General features: G+C 37.4%; 1 protein-coding gene across 5 annotated transcripts in view; it reads left to right on the top strand.

The window, feature by feature from the left end:
* Positions 1–38: 38 nt before the first annotated feature.
* sash1a (SAM and SH3 domain containing 1a) overlaps positions 39–26677 on the top strand; it is a 313025-nt gene continuing 286386 nt past the window's right edge. For 3 of the 5 annotated variants that reach the window (XM_059025161.1, XM_059025157.1, XM_059025160.1), the window contains exon 1: positions 41–836. Coding sequence is in view for 2 of the 5 variants with exons in the window: in XM_059025155.1 (XP_058881138.1) it covers positions 1515–2012 (498 nt within the window). In the remaining 3 variants the exon portion in view is untranslated. Of the gene's footprint in view, positions 2013–26677 lie in introns of all 5 variants that reach the window. The other 2 variants (XM_059025155.1, XM_034018211.3) reach the window with 2 other exon arrangements.

Here is a 26677-nt window from a genome sequence, read left to right as displayed (position 1 = left end):
CACCTTGTTCAATCTCCGGAGCAAGTGGAACGCTGTTTGATTTGGGTGTAGTTATCGCAGTTGCTGACAGGGGGCGCAAGAGTATAATGTCCAGGGTTGTGTCGAGATACAGCACAGCACACAGTGTAGCTGGGGGAGTGTATGGAGGCGAGAGCAAGCAACTTCAGATTAGAGAGAGGGCAAGGGAGTGTTGATTCACTTGAAACGACATTTAATACCAAACCAATACAAAGTCTTCACTTTTGAAATTCTGAAGCTAAGGAAAGCACAAGAACCCTACTTGTGTTTCTACTGTGAACAAGTTTATGTTGCGGGAAAATTAATTAACTCGGTGGACTGAGCAATATTGTTTGGATTGAATAAAATAAGTGTACAGACAATATCGTACTTGAAGAACAGAACAAACTGAACAGTGCTATAACAAAACGAAGCAAACAAGTTGAAAACGATGAAAAATAACCACGGGAAGTGGACACGTTGTACAGCCTGGATAATTCGGTCTAGCCTCTTTTAGAAATGCGTTTGGTATTTGCAGTTCTTAGTGCAGAGTCACCCGAGCAAGGGGAAATACTGTTCCCGGAGCGTTTGGATACTAAATAGCAAAGAAGCGGGGTACAATTAACAAATAACAATTGAGTAAAGAGACAAGAGCATTCATTTATGGTGAACAGGGAATAACACTGTTTTCCTGAAATTAAGCAAAAGAAAAGGGGGAGTGGACAAAAAAAAAGCGAAACAGCAGAGGACATTTGTACAAGCATGCAACTTCTGACATTGGTGTCTGCAGCCTAAACTTGGGATGGGACCTGAATTGTGTTTACGAAAACAAAACAAACGTGAGTGGACAACTTAAGTCATCAGAAAAGCACATTATGTATGTATTGCGTTGAATGCCTGGATGTTATAACACCGCTCTATAACCGCATACAGAGGAGGCGATTTTTTAAAAAAATATATCAACATCGACCAGGTGTTATGTTGAAAACGAAAAAAAGAGACATTTTGTGACGAGGAAAGCATTTTTTAAAGGGTGGTTTATATGAATGAACTGCTAGCATATGTGTACGCACGCTAGTTTGAAAAGTTAATGTTCCAATTGTTGATTCTCGTGCTGTTAAAGCGCTGTTGCTTATTGTGAACTGTCAAAAACGTGGATTACCTGAATCCACGTTTTACTTTAAATTATCTTGGTCGAATGGCTGTTTTTGATAGAGTCGGAATATTGCTTCTGTAATATTTCAAATAGCATTTGTAATGTATTATCAGTTGCTGAATTTGATCTTGGCAATTAAACGACATTTGAACACGAAGGACGGAAAAAGCCAAATGTGATGATTACGAATTGGGCAACATATTGTCCCCAGGCAATATAGCCAACCGGGAAAACACACTTATTTTTTTATTCTGACATATTCAAATCACAATACATACAAATCAATCGTGCGGTAAGGGAGTTTAAAAAAAAAATCACATTACAACAATCGTACTGCATTGCAAACATTGTATTTGCAACGATGAGTACCAATATCGTGTATGAATGGCTGAAGACTCTCCACCTCTGTCAGTACGTGGAATCCTTTGTGGATAATGGCTATGATGACTTGGAAGTGTGTAAACAGATTGGAGACCCTGACCTGGATGCTATCGGAGTCTTCCTGCCTCATCACAGGAAAAAAATTAACGATGCAGTGAAGAGGTTAAAAGAAGAGGAGAAAGAAACGGCTACAGGACTGTACTTTACCCTGGAGCCCGAGATACCCCCCACTCCGGGAATCTACACCGGCCACACGATGGAGCAATACGAGTCCAAAGTGAGGGGGGCCAGATCTTATACTGAGCCCAAAGTCGAGAGGGTCGGGAGGAACCCTGGATATCAGGGCACAAGCAGGAACCACCAGCATGGTACTTCCAAAGAGCTGGTCACTTACCCCAAACTCAAGCTGAAGATCATGATCAGAGATAAGCTGACCCGAGATGGAATAAACCTCAGTAAACCACCGTATTCTAACAAGGTAGGAATCAGTGGCTTGGTCATGTTCCATATTCAGAGTTTTCTTTCCCCTCTGTAATGATGGAACATGTTTAATCTCAATTTAAAGCGCATGTAGAATTCTGGTCATTGTGGGGGTGTTGATTAATCAACAGGAATGGCTTACAAAAAGCGTGACACCAAACACAAATATATAGGCAAAGCTACAGTATAATGTATGCAGAGGCAGGACAGTTGACCAGACAATACAATGAATACAGATACGTATTGGGTACTGATGGTTTTGCTGGATGTATGTGTTAAAAGGAGTTTCAAATTTCAGCAGGATGATAACAGTAGACAATTTTAAAACTATCAGGGAGTGGAATCCACCTTGATGAGAAAGACTACTGGCAAAACAAGTAATATTGTACTCATTAATACAACAAAAACTTTGTTCATTTTGTAAATTGAAGTGTTGCCTGTTTTATTTAACTTTTCAACCTGAAAACTAACATTAAGTTGTGATGACAAAGTTTGGCTTCTTCAGAGAAAGTTTGGTTCCCTAAGGCAACGTGAACGGTAGCTTGACGATGCACAATTTAGGAATAAGCCATGTGTTCTCTGTGTTTAGTATGCATACAATCTTAGGTCGTTTGAGCACGTGGTTTCTTAGTTGAGTTTTTGTTAGAACTTGTTTAAAATTACACGGTTCTGTCAGTTGCTGTCAAAAGGCTCTGACGTGAAGATCCTGCTATTCCTGGTATGCGATTGTCATTGAAACTGAGCCCAAGAACGTGAATGTTTTTGACAGATACATAACCTGTAGATTTGTACAGCAACTGCACAACATCACTTTCATCATTAAACAATAAGACCAGGTTACTTCTGTAGCATATGCAGAATTATTAACTGAGAACTAGAGAGAAAAAAGTAGGAGGGGAAAATATATGACCTTGAATTACTAACCGCTGTTAAACAAAGCTTTAAAATATACTGTATGTTTGGTAGATTTGTGAAAAAAAGCCTACAATGTAAGAATTTGGAAAGCAATGTGAGCGGTTGAGAAAATCAGCAGCAGTATATTATTACAGTTTGGCAAAAACTTAACGTTTCTGCTTCTTGGTTAAGATGCTGTAGTTGGTACATTATTTCACGTTTTAATTTAACTGGAAATTAGGGTGTGTTTGTAACACTACAATCTATGTACAGTACAAAATAAGGATGTCATTGTTGACCCTCAATAGACTTGTGGACTAAGTGAAGTTTGTGTGTGTGTGTTTATATATATATATATATATATATATATATATATATAAAAAAATTATTGCCTTCAGCTTAACCAGGTTTAATGGGTCCCCACTGGGGTGTTTTTCCTAAAATACCAATCGCTTTGTCAAAAAATGAAATAAAAGGCACTATTCACGAGTACATATAGTTTTCTTACAGCCTGTTAGTCAGATGCATACTGGTAGTTGGAACGCATGCAGCAGGAGAACATGTAATTGACAAATACTAAGGTGTTGGGCCCTTAGGATTCGTGAGAGCCCTGAGACAGACTTCTTATATCTTCCAAAAGCAATAATGTTCACCTCTGCCCAAATATTTTCAATGAAACTGAAACAGGAAACGTTATCTTTATACCTGCAAACTGTTCAACTTGTAGGTCTTCGTGGAACTGAATCAATATGCAAAATCACCTGCCTACTTAACCTTTAAGTTACAGCAAACCCATATCTTTAAAGCATGGCCTATCAAAAACCTTAGTAAGTTTAGCCATTTTTTTATACTGTATGTGATTTCTACCCTAGTGCAAGAGCACAGTAGTTTCTACCATCTGTACTTGTGTATCAGTCTTTGTTTTGGAACTGTCTGTATGTCAAGGAAAGTCTTAGAGTAAATAGCTTCAAATAATTCTGTTTTTGTAATATTTGCAATGAGTGGTTCTAGTGCAGTTACTTTGTTTATTAGATTATGATTCTTTGTTAATGTTTTTTCACACAGTACAGGAGCTGCCCTTCATTTCTAGTTGCCTATATAACTTAGGCTAGATCAACAGCACCATCTAGTTCACTGCTGTGTATTACCAGAAAGTATAAAATAAACTTGTTTCCGAAATGGCAGATCACTAGATGGTGCTGGCTGTTGCTTTTCTATAGACTCTTTGGTCAGTCTAACCTAGGTTACATATATCTATGGCAGGCAACTAGAAATGAAGAGCATCTCCCGAACGGCAAAGCACCTTAACACAAGCTTATTTAAAAAATAAACAACACACACACACACACATTGGTTTTGAGTAACTGCAATAATAACCACTCAGAATAACTGCAAACATTCACACAAAAAAGAAATTGCAAGCTACTTACTTGTTAATATGCTGTAGAGATGATACTGCTGCTAGTGCCTGAGAATTTGTGGTAGTTTTGTGATACAGACTGCTGTTCACTAAGGGCTATGAGTTGCTTTCCAAAAGAAAAGGGGCATTACATTATCCCATTGATGAACTCTTCTGTCACATGCAAACTCTTCAGCTGACACTGGATTTCACAAATTGGATTGTTTTTGAGGTTTAATAAAAGTAGCATGAAGTCCCCCGTGGCAAATGCATTACAAACTACTGATCTAAACTACTGGATTAAGTATGCATAATTGCACAGCATCATAATTAGCCAAATTGCAGCCCTGCCAACGTGTTTTGGTTTAGCAGATTCTTTAATGATGTTTTGTAAATTTCTATTGTCTGTGGTGTAAAAAGCACTAGAGGGGAATGAAGGAACAGTAGACTGCCAATCCATATACAGCATTCATTTTACTGAAGTAAACACCTTTTGAATTTATTGAGTGTCACTTTATATGATAATAGAATTAATAGATGGCACTGTTTTCTGCTACCTGCTGGTAGGTAGTTCATTATTTTTGGAACTATAGCATCCACCACTTACACCATCCAGGGTTATTGCAGGCAGCCATTTATATCAGGCAAATAGCATTTACCTTTTGCCATTCCCATTGATTTCAATAACAAAGGCATTGTTTATACCGTGTTAAGCAAGCATATACTTTGGGCAAACTGTTTGGATCTCGTTATGTGCCATTCATATAGATTTAAATAACAAACACACTGCTTATACTGTAGTAATCGCTTTTACTAATCCACCAATCAGCTGTTTGCCCCTCGTTATCTTGCCATTCACATAGATTTCAATAAAAAGGCAGCACTTTACTGTGCTCTGTTGTATAAATAATACAATCTTTAAATAACTCATGAGTTAATACTCTTTTTATATCGTAGTAATGTCCTTGGAGCAAAAATACCCAATTTAATTTGTCAGTTAATGCATTATAAAATCTGGTTTCAGGGAGGCTTGTTTCACAAGGGTTAAATGTTTTAAAAGGTATGTGATTAGAATACAGTATTTATGAATTTTACATTTAAGGATTTGTCCCAGCACTAATACCTACCATTCCATGTGTGTGCATTTAAAGTCAGCCCAGATTCAGCTGTCAAAATTCACAGCTACAATGCTCAGCAAATCAGACAAGCAAATTGCCGTGCCTATTCACTTTCAAGTGTTCTTTTCTCTTTTGGTGCATATCTGAATTAAAGAGCCTGTCAATCAGGGACAGCATACACTTACAGGTACTGCAGCACACAATATATACACTAACTACTCATGGTACGCGGAACACTGCTGTGGTACAGTAATCATCCCAACCACAAAAGCGTTCTGATGATACCAGGGATAGATAATAAACCTCTTAACTATGAAACGGGATGTGTATTGTTTCTGATTATACAGGCTAGATGATGATCTGACCACTGTCATTCGCATCATATTACCTCATGCTTTTCGAAGTTCCCAGTCAGAATAAATTGAACATTCCCAATTTCAATTTGGTGACATGCTTTTACTGTGGCAGTTGTAGATGGTATAGAACTGGAAAAGGTCAATTTGCACACTGCTTTAGGGTTTTTCTCTCCATCAATGTCTTTTTTTTTTTGTCTAGATATGAACTCAATGAGGGTCTGTACTCATTTAAGTCCTGCCTATTTAACAGGGCTTGGTCTCCTTTGGTGAGTTGTCTTTCAAGAAAACCCCATGCATGTTCTCTGGGGTTCATGTCAAAGCTAGGGTGGTTGATTCAGCACATTTTTACAAAATACCATACAGCTGTCATTTTGTACAGTTTTTTAAGGGACATAAAGACCAGTTGCTATAGAAGGTGTGGTCACTTGACATTTTGAACTGTGTGACGTGTCACGCAACTGACTGCAATGTATAAGACCTAGCGCACTTGGCTTTGTTTAGGTAGAAGAGGATGGGAAATCAGCATATCCCAGGATGCAACAGCACCTGAAACATCAATGCCTGAGTGCAGTCAGTAGCTACTTCAGGACAGCTGCAAAGGATTGCGACATTGATTGAAAGGCACCAGTCAATATGCACACTAATCGAAACCCAGAATAAGAGCAGAGAGCAGGCTGTGTCAGCCAAAGCAATGCAGTTAGGCTTGCAGGAATGATTGTCACCAAGTGTGGAAGGCTGGGTCATATTGGAATGCTGTCTAAAGATCTTCTTTAAAGCCCTCGCAGTAAATTGAGTTGGGTGGTTTAGTGGAACTGTATTAGACAGCAGTGATGCCACAGGCACTGTTTAGAGCACTGGAATAGGGTGTTTACACAATAACCTGCAATTGCTTACAATCTCAAGTCTGTAAACTCCCCGTTATGGCTTCCTCTAGCTCTAGCTTTGTACAAACTTAAGTAATGTATAACAAAACGCACTTGGTTATCTAGCTGTAGATATGTTTTTCGGTCTCCATTGGTGACAGACAGAATGCTTCAGATTAGTGAGTACTGTGCAAACTTGAATCCCAATAAATCACAGAGCTTCTGGAACAATGATTGCAGTTTCATTAAGTAGAAATGGACTGAGCTCTAGAGGGGACACTGAATGTCAGTGCATTATTGTTCATTTTATTAAAGGGGGAGAATCCTTATGATCTGATCTAGGTCTTGTAGGGTGCATTGTCCTTTAGGAACAAGGAAGTCCTAGTACTTTATATTTTTTACTTAAGATTTAAGATTAACGGCTCATTTTATAAAATCTAAGACTTCTGTTCATATGCAGCAGGAAATCCCTCAAACTCTTTGGTAAACATGGTAAAAAAAAAAAAAAACATTTTCTGCTATAATAGCTGCTACTTTTTAATAAGAGAGTGCAGCCATCTTCTTAAGTCTTGGAAGTCACTCTCACTTCATATTACATATTCCTTGAGGTCAACTGTGGAAATAAGTCATCTTCTACTTGTGACTCATTAAAGGGCAAGGCAGCTGGGGGTCATTTAGTGACATGTGCAGAGTGTCATATACAGTAATAATGTACATTAGTATTCTACAGTATGTAATGGGCTTCTTGTGCTTTGCCTCATTGCCCATTCGGTCATGGTGGAAGCCTTGACTGTGTTAATTAAAACTGTTTAGAAGTGAGAATTCTGGTACCTGCATAGGCTACACATTTATTGGTATTTTATTTTACAAAAATAGTAGTAGCACTTTGGGATGGATTATCATGAGACATTAGCATATATGCTGTCTAAGGGCTCTTTAAAAAAAACCTTTGTAATTAAATTTTTGGGACCTCTGCATGTGTATCGTTTTTATGAGCAGTCCTTCACACCAGATTTTTTTAACTGTATTTTTTACTTGCTTGTCCTTATTTATTATTATCCTGGGACATATTAAAAACAGGATGTAGTGTCAAAGTGTCATATCCTCATACTTTTTTTCTTATTTTAAATGAATTGATTTTATTTGTATAGCCCTTTGAAATTAAATGTTTGTTACAGCTGAATTCATATCCCCATGCTTTCTCTGTTTTAAAATAATAAAAAAAAAACATTCCTCATATTCTTACATGACTCCCTTTGTCCCATAGTTAAAGCCTTGGGCAATTGCTGCAAATAAATATATGAGTTCATACAAAATGCTGTAGAAATCGAAATTTTGCTGCACAAAATTCCCTTTTGTTTCAGCACAATAACTCATTAGTTTATTTTATTCACTGCCGTTTTGTCTCTGGAATGTTTCCCTCCCCTGGTCTGACTGCTCGAATTTATTTTGATGTGAAGTGCCAATCTGTAGGGACCAGAAATGTTTCCAGAATACCAAATGCACATCATTAACTCCCAAAAGAGTTAACTCTTTAGAAAAAGGGCTCCGTTTGCAATTTAGCTTCGACACTTATGAAAAGTCAAAACGGAAACAAGATTTGCCTTCAGCACAAAACCAGAGCTTTGTTGCACAAGTTAAACTTCACAATGCCTTCTTGAATCAGGTCCAGTCAGCAGTTTCTGTTCAGGAGTGCAAGTATGAGAAGTTCAACCAAAGAGCTGGAACTGAGGTGTGTTGACTGGGTAAGAGTAATAAAGTCTTTATGTCCTTGACTGCAGTAAAGAGGGAGCAGAGAAAATGGGCTATTCTGACAAATTAAAGGCATGCATATCTGATGTATTCTTTTTCTTAATGGTAACTTTTAAATCTATAATATGAAAGTTATTGAAAGCAAAGTCTGCAGTTTATACAGTACAGTAGGGATGGTCTTTGAGTCTTCAAGGTCATTATCTCAGCAAAACCATATTTACCTGGTATACAGTTTATCTATACTGCAGTTAGTCAAAAGGTTTACCAATGTGCTGAAGTTCAAGTTGATAAACAAGATTGGCCAAATACTTAAATCAACTATTACCCATGTTACTGAAATGACAAATAAAGCTGAAATCAGAAACAAGGCAACTTTTTTGCCTTGGCTCCTTGCAGACCCATTCAGTGCAGTGTGCCCTGTTTAAGGTTGAGGAGATACATCGATGTATCAGTGCATCATTTTTGTGTAATGGGTTTTAACAAAGGAAAACTTTTTTTTTTTTTTAAAGAAATTTGGAATGGGCAGTTATTGTTTTGCATTAAGCAGAGAGCTTAATCTGCATGCGATTGAGCTCACCTTCTCCCCCCTGCCCCGCCTCCTGTGAGTGTTTACTGATGGGATTGGATCTGTGCAGGAGTCTTCAAAGTAACAGAACAAATTAAGAGCATTGTGCTAGAATTACAGATACTGTATCGAGTGAGCTACAATATCTTTCGATGTTTGACAATTATTTTCTAAAGTAAGATGGAAAGAAAAGTAAAGAAAGTAATGTTGTGATACTCCGATAACACAACTAATTTGTGTGAACATTTAATGAGATGCAGAGGTCACGCTAGCCTTTTAAAAATGTGCATTTGTAAAAAGCATACCATCTCAAAATCTGCGTTTTCAACCATAACATCTGCATATTGCATCAACATAGTTATATTATTTTTCCAGTTAACATGCAAAACAGTACACTATAAATAATGGATGTAGAAATAGACATAAAACACAAATTCCCCAGTTCATGACGTACAAATCAGTGTTGTAGAACATATACTAGTGTCTCGGCGGGTAGCTGGCAACAGTTTTGCTGTTTAAAAGTTATTTAATTTTTCTTTTAGCACCCAAGTAAAAAAAAATAAAAAATACTTGTGCTCTTTCCAAATCAAAGTCTTAATAAGTCTCAGGAGCTTCCATTGTAATCCTCACGTAAACGACAGCGTTTGCTGGTCTGCCCTCTGTTCTGACAGCTAAAACCCAGTTCTGCTGGTACACTACATGGGACCTCCGTGGATTTTTTTTTCTTTTTCTTATTTATTTGTTTTTTTTAAAGAGGATGCAAGGCGTAGTGGAACCATTTTTGCACGTTGCATTGTTTAAAACCACTTTGTAATATTGACTAAGTTATTGGATAGGGATGAAATGGGGAAATAGTCTTTTACATCTGTGTTTTAGAAACGCACTGCTGTTATTGTTTTGCATTTTATTAAAATGTCCTGTGTAGTTTTTCTCATGATTGGTTGTTACTCTGACTGGTTATGGATTTAAACAACTTTTTATTTTTATTTTGCTTTGACCCCCAACTGGTACAAATCAACACGAATAAACTAACAAAAAAAAAAGCAATAATGTAATATATTTAATTACTAAACTGATGTAATCAATTTAATATGCATGATAGCTTTTAAAGCGTTACTTGCAATGTTACACAGTAATCCACAGCTCCACATGTAATACTTATTTTACCCTTTCATAACGTCGATGCATCAGCTTTTTTGGAGAACGATATATCAATAGTGAAAAATTAGGCATAGCCCCAGCCTTAGCCGTGTTCAAGCCCTTTTTTTATTGTCTATAAAAAAATTGCTTGAATTCACAAGGCAGTTTAATGAACTTTAATTTTGCATGGCATAGTGCATTTTTGCAGAAAAAATGAATAAAATATTGAACATGAGTTTTTAGACTCTTCTTGTAAAGGCCAAGTATATGATCTGTGTCCATCCATACAGTGCTGAATTGGACCATTCATGGCTGAGTTACTAGCACTCCTCTTTAGACGTATTGGAGTTGGCAGATCAGAGGCCTGTCTGGTTTTAAAGTGCTTTGTGCTACTATGCACTACAAGTAAAACACAGGAAAATCTAGCCTTCTATTCAGCTGCATGTTGTGCTCTCGTGTGTTAACAAGGTTAATGACATACCTCTATCTCCATAATGTCTTCTCCCACTCGTGGGCTTCATAGTCAGTACTTGGTTCTTGATTGCAGGTGCTCTCTACTGTGAAAGGGTTGCTTCTTGAAAGAATAGGCTGCAGTAGTCGCAATGAGTTTTGTTACCGAGTCAGGAAGGTTGTAAGTGCAGCAAGATTCCCTGAACAATTTCAGTCCCTTTCTCACTCTTAGGATGGCATTTAATGTGTTAATGCCCATTCGATTCCACAGTTTAGATTTCACAACATTAATCATATTGAATAAACGCTCAACCTCAGCGTTAGAATGGGGTAGTGAAAGTACCGCTATTGCCAGTGAGCAAAGATCTGCAAAGGGATTTGTGATTCCTGCATCACGGAATGCACTGACCTCAGCCCATAAAGAGCAACAGTTTGAGACGTGTTTTCCCACCTAGTGAAGTGTACATTTCTCCACTGGGTCACAATTCTGTCTGAAGTGTCTAAGTCGAATCCAAAGAGTTGGGCTAGTTCAGTTATTTCCCATGTGCCTTTGTTTTCCTTCAGCACTTCTGGACACAGTAGTGACATAATTTGCAAAGTTTTGCCATTCACTGGCAGGCGATGCTGAAGTTCTTTGCTGAGCTGGACAGTAAAGTCAATGCATCTCTTCCTGAGCACATTTATGCTCTCTAGTTATTATTTTTTTATTTAGCAGACACCTTTATCCAAGGTGATTTACAGAGACTAGGGTATGTGAACTATGCATCAGCTGCAGAGTCACTTACAATTACGTCTCATCCGAAAGACGGAGCACAAGGTGGTTAAGTGACTTGCTCAGGGTCACACAGTGAGTCAGTGGCTGAGGTAGGATTTGAACCGGGGACCACCTGGTTACAAGCCCTTTTCTTTAACCACTGGACCACACATTTATATACCTTATTTTTTTCGTTATAACAGTGATACGTTTCTTTTGATGCTCGGTATATATTGATCTTTTGAAAAAAGGAGTAACGCAGGCATGTCTCTGTCGTGAATATAGGTTGTCAAAACCGGATATAGGATTTGAACCGGGGACCACCTGGTTACAAGCCCTTTTCTTTAACCACTGGACCACACAGCCTCCTATGATGCTCTAGTGACAGCTTTGACTCTGACAGAATTTCCAAAAGTGAAGCCTAAGTAAGGAGATGGATCCAGGTGGTTTTCGATTGAGGTGGTCAGAATGTCGATCTCTGCCGTTGGGATCATAACTTTCCCACATACAGACTTCAGGATGGTTATCAATACGTTGAGGAGTTTAGCAGGGTCTGTATTCTCCCCCTTAAATGCCTTAACTGCATGCTGTACCCAATAAGGAGAGACTTGAGGTAGATTAAGTACATGCGGTTCTGCTCATCGCTCTAAATGGAAAAAAGCATCTCTGCCATGTAGCAGCTCTTCTTTTTCCGAGAGAACTGGAAATGTAGCTTTAATTCATCCCACTGGTTTAGAATTCTGCTGACAGAGAGCCAACGAGTGGGGCACATTTTTTGTTATTTTCAGGGGTTCCTCTCCACAATTAATAGTCTCATATAACTGCCGGTGTGCCTCTTGTCGACTGGGCGGTAAGGAGAACCAATTGTAGGTCTGCCTGATAAGGAACTCAATGTTTTGGGGAAGCGTTTCCTCAGACGCATGGGAAACCGCTAGCAGTAAAGAGTGGTATACGCACTTGATGAGAACAAGCCGTATTCCTCTTGCAGTATTTTGAAGAGTCCTTTGTTTACCCCAGTCATTACTGATGCGTTGTCTGTCCCGATTCCCACAAGGGTTTTGAGAGCGAGTGCTGATTTTTCAGTTGCATCAATGAGGGCAACTGCTATGCCCCTAGCATCGCCAGTTTGAAGTGGGGCAAGTTCTAGAAATGTAAACACAACCTAGCCCCTCTTCTCACTGAAGTAACGTAAAACGATCCCCAATTGCTTTGACACACTTGTGTCCGTTGATTTGTCCAGGATGAGGCTGTATTTTTTGTCGCCTATGTCACTCAACATTGCCTCTTAAAGTGTGGCACCAGTACCTCTTTTATGATCTCTGTGCATTTTGTACAGTGCAGAGTTATCTCAGAGAAGCTGTTTTTGAGTCGGCAAATGCTTTTTTTGCACACATCCATCAGATAATCGCATGTCAGTATAGAACAATGTAATAAACAGTGCAATAAACAGTGAAAGTTTGCTCTCCGCTTTTCGTGCCGATGCTGCACTTTCTTTGTCGATAGGCTTGAAGTCAGTGCGTTTTTGCTTGGGGTTGGTGAAAGTCTGAGCCTTCTGTACATGCTTTGAAGTAAGGCTGTGTTTTTTAATGTCACTAACCTTAGCCAAGATTTCGGTTTTGCAGTAGCTGCAGAAGGCCTTTGACGGATTTCATTGCACAGGTTTCAACCAGCCCTTCAATTGCTCCTGTGACTGCTACTCCTCTCAAACATTGTGTATAGGGCAGCAGTGTGGAGCAGTGGTTAGGGCTCTGGACTCTTGACCGGAGGGTCTTGGGTTCAATCCCAGGTGGGAGACACTGCTGCTGTACCCTTGAGCAAGGTACTTTACCTAGATTGCTCCAGTAAAAACCCGACTGTATAAATGGGTAATTGTATGTAAAAATAATGTGATATCTTGTAACAATTGTAAGTCACCCTGGATAAGGGCATCTGCTAAGAAATAAATAATAATAATAACATGTTTTTTCTTTAGACATTTGATCAGACTGAGGCAGCTAAGAAAGTAAGAAATGTTAGAAAGCTAATGTGTTTTCAGCCAACGCACACACTGTACCATACTTAGCTCAACTGCTGTACGTCGTTGCGTGCTTGACTACATTTAGGTGTCATTTCTTGCCTTGCAAAAGTTGAGTTGTACGTTCTGCATAGAAACTTTACCTATAATGACCATAGAATCTTTGGTATGAGTAACTGAGAATGTTTAATGATGCTGGGAAGGGAAGCATAGAAAGCACTGTTTTTTTCTAATTTAACAAATAGAGTGATTTTATGATTATGAATTTTAGCTACTTCTTTCTCAGAATGTAGCTTTGATCAGCTTTGAAAGTCGCTAGATTTGTCGCTGTTCACTTTGACACTTATTTTGTCGCCAAGTAAACTAAAAAGTTGTCAAATCTAGCGACAAAGTCGCTAAGTTGGCAACACTGAATAATCGATCTATCGATAAATATTTTCTGGCTCTGTGGCGGTGTGCCCCGCCCCTGTGCATATTTATGTGTTTATGTTGTATGTGGCGTGTTAATGTTGGAGTATATGTATTGGTGCATGGAGTGTGGGTTTTAAAATATATAGTTGTATTTAGGCACAGGGATTGCACAATCACTCCACGTGCAGAATAAAGTGGGTATTAGTATGGAAGCACAGGGAGCACAATTAGTTCACTTGCAGATGTACCGAGATTCCAATTGAATGATTGATTAGCAATCAAGTCTCGGTACAGCTGCATAAAAAAGGCAGTGTTTCACTCACTTGGGGTTGGGTGTTTGTGAGTGGAGAACTGGAGAGGGAGAGATCAATTATGAAAGAAAGTAAACAATTGCTACACGTGTTAGTTTAAACTAGCACAATACTTGTTTGTTCTGTTTGTTTGTTTTGGCCCTCGTGCCTTTTGTTTTGTGTAGTTTTGTGTTTAAACCTTTTATTTCATTTAATATATACGCGCATCAGCGCGTCTCATACCCCAGCCTGCTGGTCTGACGTCACCCTTACAGCCAGCCTGTTCATGGGCTCTCATCAGCAATTCAGATATATATATATATACAGTGTGTGTTGCATGCTGACTTGTTTAGTTTCACACATAACGCATATTATTTCGACAAGTGGTAGTCATCTTAAATGGATAGATCTGTGACAGAATGTAACAATGAAAATGTTAACCAAGGCGACAGGAATACAAAAACAAAACAATAATTCTCTAAAGCATGTGACTTCAAAGGCGTATGACAAATGAACCATTCTTGTCACTATTCAGGAACGTTTCTACTGCATCCCGGAGCTGTAGCTTAAGCTCAACCGGCAGACTATGTTACTGGTTTTGTTGCCATACCAATATTTTACTACTGTTTTAGTTTTAGTTCAGCATGTATCTGCAACAAAATAATATACTGTATGACCACCAGTAACTGGATCCATATTACATCTTTTAATGATATATTCTAGAAAACAGCAATGGCTTTATACTGTATTGTAAGTAGGGTTCAAGGGTGAAAAAGGTCTTAGACAACTCCTGGACCACGAGTCATGGGGAGATACAAAAACATGCTTCTAGAAAAAATGACCTTCAGCAGGGTCGGCAGAATTGCAAAAAACACATCTAGGTCTGTTCAATAATCTAAAGAGCAATGGATCTAAATACTGTTGCCCTTTAATTATATTCATCCTGCTGGTGTTTTCTCTCTGGGGTAATTTTATTGACATAAATAAATACAAAAAAAAAAAAAAATAGCGAAGACCCACCACCTTGTATTACATTAAATAGCCCCCCATCTGTGAAAAAGATAATTAATGTATCACTAATTATATTATTTCATAGATCACTGCTATGATTAATATTTATAGGGTCAAACTGCAAATTGATTTGAGTGAAATTGTCAGTGTTTAATATTTTCTTTTCTGATTTCCTCTCTCCTCAGAGCTAAGCTCTCTGCATTGTTACCTCCATACCAGGTGTAGAATCTCAAAAAACCTGACCTGCTCTGATGTTATAACATTGATTTGTACATTTGGAAATTAAATGAATTGCCCTTGCATTGATTCTTGTTGACATGTATGTATTTATGACTTCAGCTGCATTCAGAACTCAGCTAATGGTCATTTTTCTTTTATTACATAGTATAACCCAATTTCAAAAGATTGTTTTACCTCGATTCTCACATAATTGACACACAAGTAACAGTATAGAAACAGAAGGAATCATTTGAAGATAGGATGTCCATTTCCAACAACATAAAATGTTCTTTAGATTACTACTGTGTTAAATTACAGATCAGTTTGATGAATGGTGGTGTCATGATCATTTCAGAATCTGATTTTAAATCCTCTAAAACCCTGCGTTTTCTTTCTTTTTACTGGGGTCTAAGCTTTATTTAAGTCAAGAATGTATTGACTATTTACAGCATATACTACCTTTTGTAAATATAAATTAAATCCTGGTATTAATCATACATGGTGTTCTCAAGTCATACAGGTAATTGCTGATCTGAGACAACCGAGCCCTTAGCATTATTCTTTATATATCTTGTGATTGGTGGAATTGTCTCGGGTGCAAAATGTTTTCTTTTTGAAAGGTCAGCTGCTGTCATAAACATGCAATTTGGCAAAAACCTTAGCCTGCATGTTTGTGATACCACTTGACCTTTAAGAGAGAATATGCATTTTAGTTTTCTTTTGCATTTGAAGCTCCTGAATGTTGCAGTGGTGAAGTGAAGCTTGAAGGGCTGTAGGAATTGCCAGTCCATGACAGATGGGTTTTGGTGGATATTCAGACAGATCTATTTAAATATCCTTTTTACTTTCTGACTTGTTACAGCATTTGAAACCTCGGAAGCAAATACATTTTCTTTTCATGCTCCTGTTTTTTTATCTGGATTCTCCCTATGCACTGCATACTGTACGCTGGTGCTTTCTGTGCCTGAGTTGAATTTAATCTTAAGGACATGCCTCTCATAATCGGTATTGCAAGCACCTCATTATGAATGATAAGAAGCTGGCCATCCGGAGGGTGCAGAGTTCATAGCCCTGCAGATAAAGCACTTGCCTGGCATCAGAGGGGTGCTGGATTGATTAACAATTCCACGTCTAGCATCTGCCAGCATCAGCCTGTGGTGTGCGAAGTGCTGGCCTGTTAGCACTGCAGTTCTTCACATGAGCCATGAAGCTGATGCTGCCCCATCTGTGTTTTTTTTTTTTTGCCTGTCTGTTAACATATCCTATGGTACTAACTGTAGATACTGACTTTTTTTCTGGAATGTTTGGGAGTTTGGGCCTAAGCCTTCTCTGTTTTTTTATGCCACTGCCAATTTTAGTAACTCAGAATACATTCAAACAATTTCAAACATTTATTTTCCGTGAATATTAGGGGAGAATACCCTTGCATCAAATTGAGCTTACCATTATTAAAATACTCTGTTACAAGCAAGCACTGAAGCTTCAAGCTCAAGTCTCCTGAATACTGTATAATACTGTATTGTAGGGTGCATCGTCTTCATGGCTAACAATAATGCTTAGTTCTTCAGAACCCACAGGGAAAAAATTAAATAGGTTCATCTGGGCCACAATCCCGTGGTCTAACAAGCATCAGTTCTCCATCCAGGCTAGAAACAGGGCCCCTTTGTAAATACGAATACAGGACCAGCTTAGATTTCTGCACTCCACAAAAAACAGTAAAAAAAAGCTATTCACATTGTTTTAGGTGCTTATGGAGATAACAAATAGCCATGCTGTTGTGCAAGTAGAAAGCCTAATGCATATGTTATGTCTGCCCACTAAATATATTATATAAAAAGAATAGAAAACTGGATTTGCAAAAGGGCAGTAAGTATGACAACTATTTGTTTCTGTCCACAATGCAAAAAAATGGCACAGGATAATTGAAAAGAAGTTAAGAGAGAAATTCAAAAACGTGCGTATATTGGTCTATTTTTATGATTTCATACAGTAGGTGAATTAAATACTGCTACACGTATACACTACGTTTATCCATCTGTTTGGATGATTTACTGATAACCTTAACATAGAAATAGAAAAGAGGTCCACAGGTTTTATGGCAGTAGTATTTAGGCCCACCACTGTTTAGATTAATAAAATAGACCCTATTGTGTCCGAAGATAAAATAAGAATAGTAAGAAGCAACAGCACCCAATGCAGTGTATTTGGGAAGATTTGAGATGATACTGTGTTTAGGCATATTATGTGAGGTCCACTACAGTAATGGTCCATTGTTTGTAAAGCTGTAGAAAATACATGTTTTATCACATAAATCAGTAACGATTTTTAACCTGAAAAATGTGATTAATTCCTTTGTTCTTATATTAAGAATGTATTATATTGTCAGTTTAACAAGCTAACCACCAGCTTCCGATTCCCTCCAATCAATTTTGAGGCCCTGTTATATGAAATTTAAATTAGCTTAAGTTTCTGAAGATGAGAGATTTTGTTTCTTTTATTCCTCATCCTGTGCTGCTTATAAAATACTTTTTTTTTGTAAGTACTGCACTGTAAATCAGTCAGAAAGATTGCATTGTAATTTGATATTATAGCACTTTCATTATATACAAGAGCATATTTGTGCTGGTTGGAAAATGGAATGAGATTAAATGATTGTGCTTGAAACATATTCATTTTATTTGCCAGCTTGTCTTGATGATAAAACATGGAAAGAAATGACTAACATATTACTGTAAGTTTCCGGTTGGGATAGTTTGCCTCACAGTAAGCATTGCCTCACTTTTGGGCACAGTTACATACAGCTTTAATTAAGCTCCAAGTTTAATCCCAGCTATGAAATATTAGCTTTATTGGGAGGACAAATACAAGATGACAGCTTAGTATATGAAACCCCTATCAAGCTAATTTAAAAGGGAATTAGCCTTAGGGCGAAAAAAAGTAATTTAGACTATTACAGTATTTTCTTTGAGTCAAATGTGAGAGGCACTAGACATGACAGAATAGTTCTGACTAGTCTTGACGTTGTGTACATGCTAAAAAAAAAAAAATCATAGGCAGCTGCTATGCCAAAATATTACGTGTTCCATAAATGCAGTACAAATGCACAATATATTCATGTGCAAACATAACCCTGGATAAAGATCATTTAACAGTGTATCTTTTTAGAGTGCATTCTTTTTTTATACTTTAAAACAAAGAATATGTACAATTTTGCAAGCACTTTTCAGTATAATGTGTCTGTGTATACAGATAAGTGGATATATGTTGTCATTTTAGGTTAATTATTTACACTACTGCACTTGTCTAACAAACACTTGTGTGTCTTAGATGTTCTAGGTAAAAACGACCTCCCTGAAGAAATTAGAGATAGGAGTTAAAAAATAATCACCTATCCATCCATAGAAATTTAAAAAAAACCTACAGACTAGTTAGAACCATCCTGGCTGCCAGTAATGATCTTGCAGCCTATTGGCAGTGTAAAATTACATTTTATTTTTGTCAATTTTTCGTAAAACCAGGAATGTTCACAGCCTAATAAGAGGCTGATGGTTTACTTTTGTTTTTGAAAGTTGGCAGAGATATGTTTATGTGCCAGTTTGCAGGAGAAGCAAAGTACTGTCTCAAGCTTGTGGGTATTCTTTTGATGTTCTCCTCACCGTCACTGTGTTGTGGGGACAGCTGCAGAAAGTTATTTTGTACATTATACAGTATGCATATTATTTCTGATTTAATGGTGAATCCAAACTATGTTAGGTGCTGGATACATATCGTTGATTGATTCTTCTCATGACCTGTGGTTCATTACCGTAAAGGTAATGGATTTTGTTTTGGAGGGGGAGTATAAAAATGATGTTAAGACACTGTTGAATTACAGTGCCCCTAACCCAAGACACTTGTTGCAATAACAAGCATCACTTCTGTTTAAAGCATGCAATAAAATAGTGTCTAATCATTACCTTAAAAGCTGTGATTTATTTGAATCTCTATTCTGTATAATATGTAAGACTTTAATGGAATCCTTAAAAGCAGTCTAAACCATGCCTTGGCCATAAAATATGTTTTAGTTATGGTTGGTGAACTTGCCAGAACTGGTAGTTGTTTGTAATTCATCATTTTATGTGAACACCTTCATCATTAACCTTCATTGTGGGTTTCCTATTAAGACAGTTCTATCTCACATTCATTTATTTATGTCAGTCCATTTTGTTTTTATTGCCATAATGCTCGGAGGGAGTTGATTTTCACTCTATAACTTCCGAGGTTGTAAAAATACTCGCAGCTTGGAGTTTTCACCATTCTTCAGCATTTTTGAGAATATTGTAAAGCATAGTAATAATGTCATGTGCTGTTATGCTTATTGCACAGTAATCTCATATTTATAAAGTTACACACCTAAATAATATATTGTCTGTAATATTACTGTTGCCTAGCAGATTGTCTGATGCTGATTTTTAACACAGTTGAAATAAAACTGTGGGCTTCATGTGAGTATCTCTGACTAAAATGCCTATGTCCACTTGTTGTTCATGGAAGAACATACATGAGTATCTTCAGGTAAAGCAGACCTTTATATTGTGCCACCCAAGTAAAAAAAAACTAAACATAACAACAGGCATAGGGTTTGCAGTGTTGTTGGTCTGCCTTTCAATGTGCCTGTCCTATTCTAGTTAGATTATTTTTAAATCTTAACATGTCAAATCCTCCTCTTTTCTCAACTATGAAGACTGCACTAAATGTAAGCCATTCAGAAAATGACACAAGCAACTTTGTACTTCCCTTATAAAAGTTTACCATGGTATTTGAACAGTTTTCCCATGGTTACACCGCGTTTACCAGTTTACCCTGCTTTGCCATGTTTATTAATCTGATTTACTAATGCTTTACCATGCTTATACTATGCTTTATTACACTTTGCTATGCTTTTACTGTGGTAAACTTTTACAAGGGTCTCAACAGACGTTTAAACACATAACCGGCTATCACTTATTACTGAAGACCCATAACAATTTATTATCTTTCTTGAGGGGACAGCATCTAATTTCTGAGCAGTGTGGCATTGTGATAACGGTAGGGATCTAATGTTTTGAACTGTTTTAGCTGTTGTTTATGTATTAGTTTGTAATATATTACTATGTATTAACTATCTATTAACAAAAAATGAACACCGAACATGTTTGTAGGTTTGTTGCTAACAGTTTAAAGCAAAGGCGCGCAACCAAAGCAAAGCAAATTAAATATCTATATGCCATACCTGTCAACATTAAGTTTTTAAAATAAGGGAACTCTTGTAAGCTGAAATCTTAGTGGCCTGAATTGAAGTGAATACCTGCATAAGACAAAGGCATACAGCTATCCCACTTTATTACTTGGCAGAATGATAGATACGGAAAAATATCAAACAGAAAAACACTTTAAAGACTTTCCTGTCTACTACAGATTTGCTGAAATAGTCACAATATCTAAAGGTCTCTACATATGTAACTTTCTTGATCTCCGTTTTTCCATTGGCAACGAAAGATTTTATTGAAGCGCTGTTTTTTTGAGTGTCGCTGGCTTTTTGGTGTTTTTGTGATCTCTTGTACTTACCACAAACATCATCCTTGCTCCCATGTCCCACCGATAAAGAAAGTATGCCAGCGTTGCTTAGGATTATGTGAGAATATGTTGTGGTCTAAGAAGATCAAAATTTGCATCAATATTTTCGTTTTGGTTTTTACCAGGAGGGCTTACTGCGAAGCCATCATAGATGGTCAAGTATGTGAGCTTGCCTCGCGCACCAAATGCATGCTTGCCACAGGACTTGCAGGGTTTAGGACAGGGTAGGTACAGATGGCGTTTGCAGTAACCACAGATCGTAGATGACACGGTATCCATGATTTTAGTACTGGAAATGTTAGCGCGAAATTGACTTGCAGAAATTAAAGGTTTGCTGACCTAAAGGGGTTTAACAGTAGAGTTTTGAGCAAAATACAGGAGAAAATCTGTCCTGGGAATTGTCCGGGAGAAGTGTCCAAAAAAGGTGAGAGTCCCTGCAAATAAGGGAGAGTTGACAGGTCTGATATGCTGAAGCGGTTTTTATTTTAGCCGACAAGGTGTTAACTTACAGCAGGCAGCAATGCACTAGCAAAAGTCACATGGCAGTGACGTCAGCTCCCTAGCAACAATGGGTTCTTTCCATGCAGCGGGTTTGTGAATTAAAACGGTGTGCTGCTTTTTATACGAAAAATGAGAAAAAGCAAGACAACAAAGTAAAAATATCTTTGCGATATATTCATAAGTGAAATGGAATTAATACACACGGAATAAACTGGCTGTGGATCCCTGGAAATAAAGATCTTTCAAAATGTGTAACTACCTTTACTACAGTACGTGCACCTTTTATTGAGAAAGGATTTGAAGTATCAGTTATCTTAACTCTTTGTGGTGTTCATTTTCATTTTCAGGCACCCCATCCTGATGATTTTAAACTAAGAAGTTTAAACACTCTCAATGTAGATCTGAAAATCATGCCTACACTACATATGGTTCTCGAGAGAGAGAGTAACTCTCAACCTGCTCCATTGCAACCTGTCCCCTATTGGATGTAAGAAATACCACATTTGTTGTATGTGTAGTATTCCTTACTGATGTATTAAGACTTATTGTACGTCCACAGGCAGAGTGTTGCAGGGGGACAGGTTACACGATTCTGAGAGCTACAATGAGGTCACATGGGTGCTTGACAGCAACAGAAAATGATAAAGTGAATCTAAACAAAATAAGAATGTAATATTTTACAGCCATACCAAGTTTATGTCGGAGGCTTTGATGTTTGTAGAAGCTGTAATTACAGTAGATGCTCTTTGAGAAGTAGGGAGAAATGAGTTCATTTGAAGAGACCCACTGCTAAAGTATGTAATTTCCTTTCATAAGGTATTTAACTAAAGATATGTATCTTGATTAATAGGCACAAATAACCTGTTTTTATTGCAAATTAGTGGAACGGTTGTTTCTGAGAACTATAATTCGAAGTTTATAATTAAACAACCACAGCTATTATGAGTTTATTGTAAAAACATACATTAAGAAAACAGCATATGTAGGTAGTACAAACTCTGCTTTTAGAATTTAAAATATATAGTTGTGACCTTGTGTTAAGTTGTAAAGAAGCAACTGTTAAATGTCTAGTTTTTGCTTGTGGATACCAGGTGGTGACCTTTGCCATAAACTATAATCCTCCGTGCCTGAATCTTACCCTGTTATAAATAGAACAAAAAATGTCATTCTGGGTAAATGAGGTGGGGCATATGCTGAGCTGTATCACGTTCTGCTCAAATGAATTGAAAGAAAACAATGAATTGTTCCAATCTTTGCTCTTGACATGTCTGTCATTTACTTTGCTGGGTACCACTGTCGAGTGCTGTAGACTACTGTAAGTCGTCCAGCCGGAGAAACTTGCGCCAGTAGCATTAAACTATCAAATGTCTTTTACCTTGTTCAGATTGTAGCGATTTCATTTCTTGTTTTTTTTTTTTTTTTTTTTTAAAAGGTACCAGATATGTGTGTTTTTATTTTGTTTTGTTTTTTTAATCATTGGAATTAGGTGTGGTGTTCTATGCATGGAATGACATCTGTACATGGGATAAGATATTTTCGTCACTATATTCATCGAAGATTGTACTTGTTTCATGTTTAACCATGTTAATAAAGACTTTTAAAGATTTGTGGCTGATCTTTTAAAAAATATATACATATAAAATATAAAATTTTGAAAAAGAAAAAACGCACATTTGAAAGATGACAGTTTACAGTTAACCAAATTGAAGCCTACTCAATCCGATTGTTGATTTATGCTTAGAAAAGGTCAGCATTCAAATCCTGTAAAATTATGCGAGAACAAAGCTACATGTAAATTCCCTAAAGCAATTTCACTTAATTACAACTCTGCAAATTATAGAGAAATTAAAGGGAACAATGTTAGTCTAATGTCAGCATAAATTAACTAAATATTTGGTTATTTAAATATGTCCAGACACTGGTGACTTGTAATGACTTCTTGCATAACCCTTGATATAAAGTCTAATCCTCTGTGTCTGTCTCACCCTGTGTAAATAAAGCATATTTTACTTCATCATATGAACCAACCTTCTAATAGCGTCCAGTAAAGTCTCCATAGCAACAGTAAAATCCTTTGTCACCAGTGATATCACTTTGGACTGCTACTACTAATGAGGAGCAAAATATAGAAGGCAATGGTTTACAATGAAGCAAGTATACTGGCAAAAATCCTGTATTTTCCCTTATAAAAAATATCATCAGCAGTGTAGCCCCACCATTCCATCTGCTGGAGAGTGAGACCTGGATGTGTGGAGGTGGGGTCTAACAAGGAAGAAAACTAAACAAAATACAGTAGTGTTGTGTGCTGCTTTATATAACTCTGTGTCTTTATTGCAATATCACTGTGTGTTGGTATTTTGAGTTTCTTGATATTCAAGTCAACTGAGGCGACCTACATGGCGTTGGTGCATGTGTAATAACATAACATACAGATAGCGAACCACAGTAGATTTATAAATAGAAAATGAGCAAAGGCATGCAATAAGTATGTGTTTCCACAGACATGCAAAAGACAAGAATAAGCAGTGCCTTTAATTATGTCCCTCAAGCCTGTAATTGATGTTATTTCTTCATTTCTGAAAAAAGAAAATGAGTTGTAGAGTATGTTTTTCTAAAAAAAAAAAAAAACTAATGTAACTAGCTTTATTTCCCCCTATGGGAGTGAATTTACCAATTCACAGGAAATACATTTTTGCTGTAACGTGTTATTGTGTCTTGTTATTTTAATGATGTTTTATTTTCTGGCCAATTGAAAATACTGGGTCAAATATACTTTTACTAAACGTTGTCACGGCCGTAGGGCGATATGAATTGCACGCCCCTGTAGTATTACAGTAGTCTGTGTGTATATGTGTGTGTGTGTGTGTATGTATGTATATGTGTGTATATTTATTTATATTTATAATATACAGTACACCCTCGCTATAACACCCTTCATTATAACAAACCTTCGGCTATAACGAATCTGGCCCCTGGACCCCAAATTCAAAAAAAAAAAAATCATATAAACCCACACTGTCAACATCCCAGTCTGTACGCACGGGATGCCACCTCCGCAGTGAAGTCAACTCTTTTGTCTTAATAAAAAACTTGCACTGTGTAACTAGCCTTCGAAACGAAAATAATTTTATGTTGCAACAAATCTATAAACTAGATCGAGCATCAAAAGAAACTTATCACTTATATTTGGATAACATTCACTTGATGTGATTGAAAAATGACAAACTCTGTTTTAGGGCAGGTGCAGTGACTTTTTATTGTGCTGATTAACAATTGACATCACGAAGATGCTGCAAAATGATCTGTCGATCTTGAGCAGGTGTTGTGACTTGGTCTCCCAGTTTGTGGCCTGTCATTGACAGAGTGTCTGGTTATACCGTCTCGCCATGTTTGAAATTGCTGGCTGTGAGCACCCAAGACGGCGAGCGCCAGTACGCTGGCCTAGTCCAGCCTCCAACATGCCGATTGCATGAAGGCGCTGCTCTCTTGACAGACGTGGCATATTGTTTTTTTTTTTCTGTGATTTTCTTTATTGCTTTTATTCAAGCTTGCAATTCAGCAGCTGAAATCACTCCATATCCAGTGTCCAATCAACTGTTTCACTAATTACGTGATTAAGTGCATATGAATGATCGAGTGATTATTATTATTATTATTATTTGTTTATTTAGCAGACGCCTTTATCCAAGGCGACTTACAGATACTAGGGTGTGTGAACTATCCATCAGCTGCAGAGTCACTTACAATTACGTCTCACCCGAAAGACGGAGCACAAGGAGGTTAAGTGACTTGCTCAGGGTCACACAATGAGTCAGTGGCTGAGGTGGGATTTCAACCGGGGACCTCCTGGTTACAAGACCTTTTCTTTAACCACTGGACCACACATTTATATACCTTATTTTTTTCGTTATAATAGTGATACGTTTCTTTTGATGCTCGGTATATATTGATCTTTTGAAAAAAGGAGTAACGCAGGCATGTCTCTGTCGTGAATATAGGCTGTCAAAAAATACTTTTTTTGGCTTGTTGCTCAGTCTGGGTTGCTTGCATGTTGGATTAAGATTTGGTGCACTTTGAAATGATTTGTGTCAGATAGATTTTTAATAAATGTTCAGCTTCAGTTCGGGATTTGTGCTTTCTGTACTGCGTTTTAATTCTTTAACGAACAGGATAAGGCAAAGGCAGAATACTGCATACATGAGATGAACAGGTATGTGTAAATCTACTTGTATTCACAATCTCATCTCATTAACTTACTCCAACAGTTTATCGTTCATTTCGATTGTCCTTTCGCTATAACAAACCCCACGATATAACGAACAAAAGACTTGGACCCCAACAGGTTTGTTATAGCGAGGATGTAATATTATATATATGTTATATTATATATAATATAATATTTTAGCTCAAAGAGCCAGCTGCCCAACGTTTCGATATGTTGTACATATCTTTCTCAAGGGAGCATGTGTTTGAATCAAAATATATGAATGTATGTGTATATAGGAACAGTGAACAGTTGCATATTTCAAGTTAACTATAACATTTGATAAAGTAACTTGAACTGCAACTGTTTTAAGAGCTGAAAACAAGTAAATATGTCTAATTAAGCTAATTATTAGTTCAATTAAGGGTCTAGTTAAGTAATTGAGAGCTCGGTTGGAACGAAAACCAGCAGACACTGGGTCCCCAGGACCGAGTTTGAGAACCCCTGAGCTAAAGGAACAGCAACTTCGCTTAAAAGATTTGTTCACTATGGATACAGTACTGTTTTGTAAAAAAGCAACTTGTCACCGCAAGAGTGACCCGAGGGACACCGATTGGTTTATTAAATCTTTCCAGAACCGCCATCATATCATTGCCTCGTTTTGTATTCTGATTTCCAGAGTGCACCTCATTGCTACAAAATGGCATGTAAACAAACGGCAAAATGCACCGCTGTTTCTATTGCTCCACAAAGTTAGGAATTGTTTGAACTCTTGGGGAAAAAAACCTGAATCGGACACAAGTCGTCGGGCAATTTGGTGTTTCCCGTTCTGGTGAGCTGCTTCCCCATTCTGTTAAATAATGTGCATATATTGCATGTTGCTGCTGCATTTTTTAATGTGTGTAGTCTACTGTGTTAATTTAGTTTTGACAGTTGGTTTATTAGACAGCAATCAAAAACGAAAAAGGTTGTGAATAGTGCATTGTTTCAAAACAAAAAGGTAAAAAAAAACACTTCTCAAACAGCGGCACGTTATAACATTGTAAAATATTATTAGTTTTGCTCAAGACAGACGGCTACAGTTGGGACTGATTTAAAATAAAATAATATGTATAAAATACATTAAC

The sequence above is a fragment of the Acipenser ruthenus genome, chromosome 6, assembly GCF_902713425.1.
Source record: "Acipenser ruthenus chromosome 6, fAciRut3.2 maternal haplotype, whole genome shotgun sequence".
NCBI lineage: Eukaryota > Metazoa > Chordata > Actinopteri > Acipenseriformes > Acipenseridae > Acipenser > Acipenser ruthenus.
Note: the sequence above shows the minus strand (reverse complement) of the source record. Positions and strands in the feature narration are given on the sequence as shown.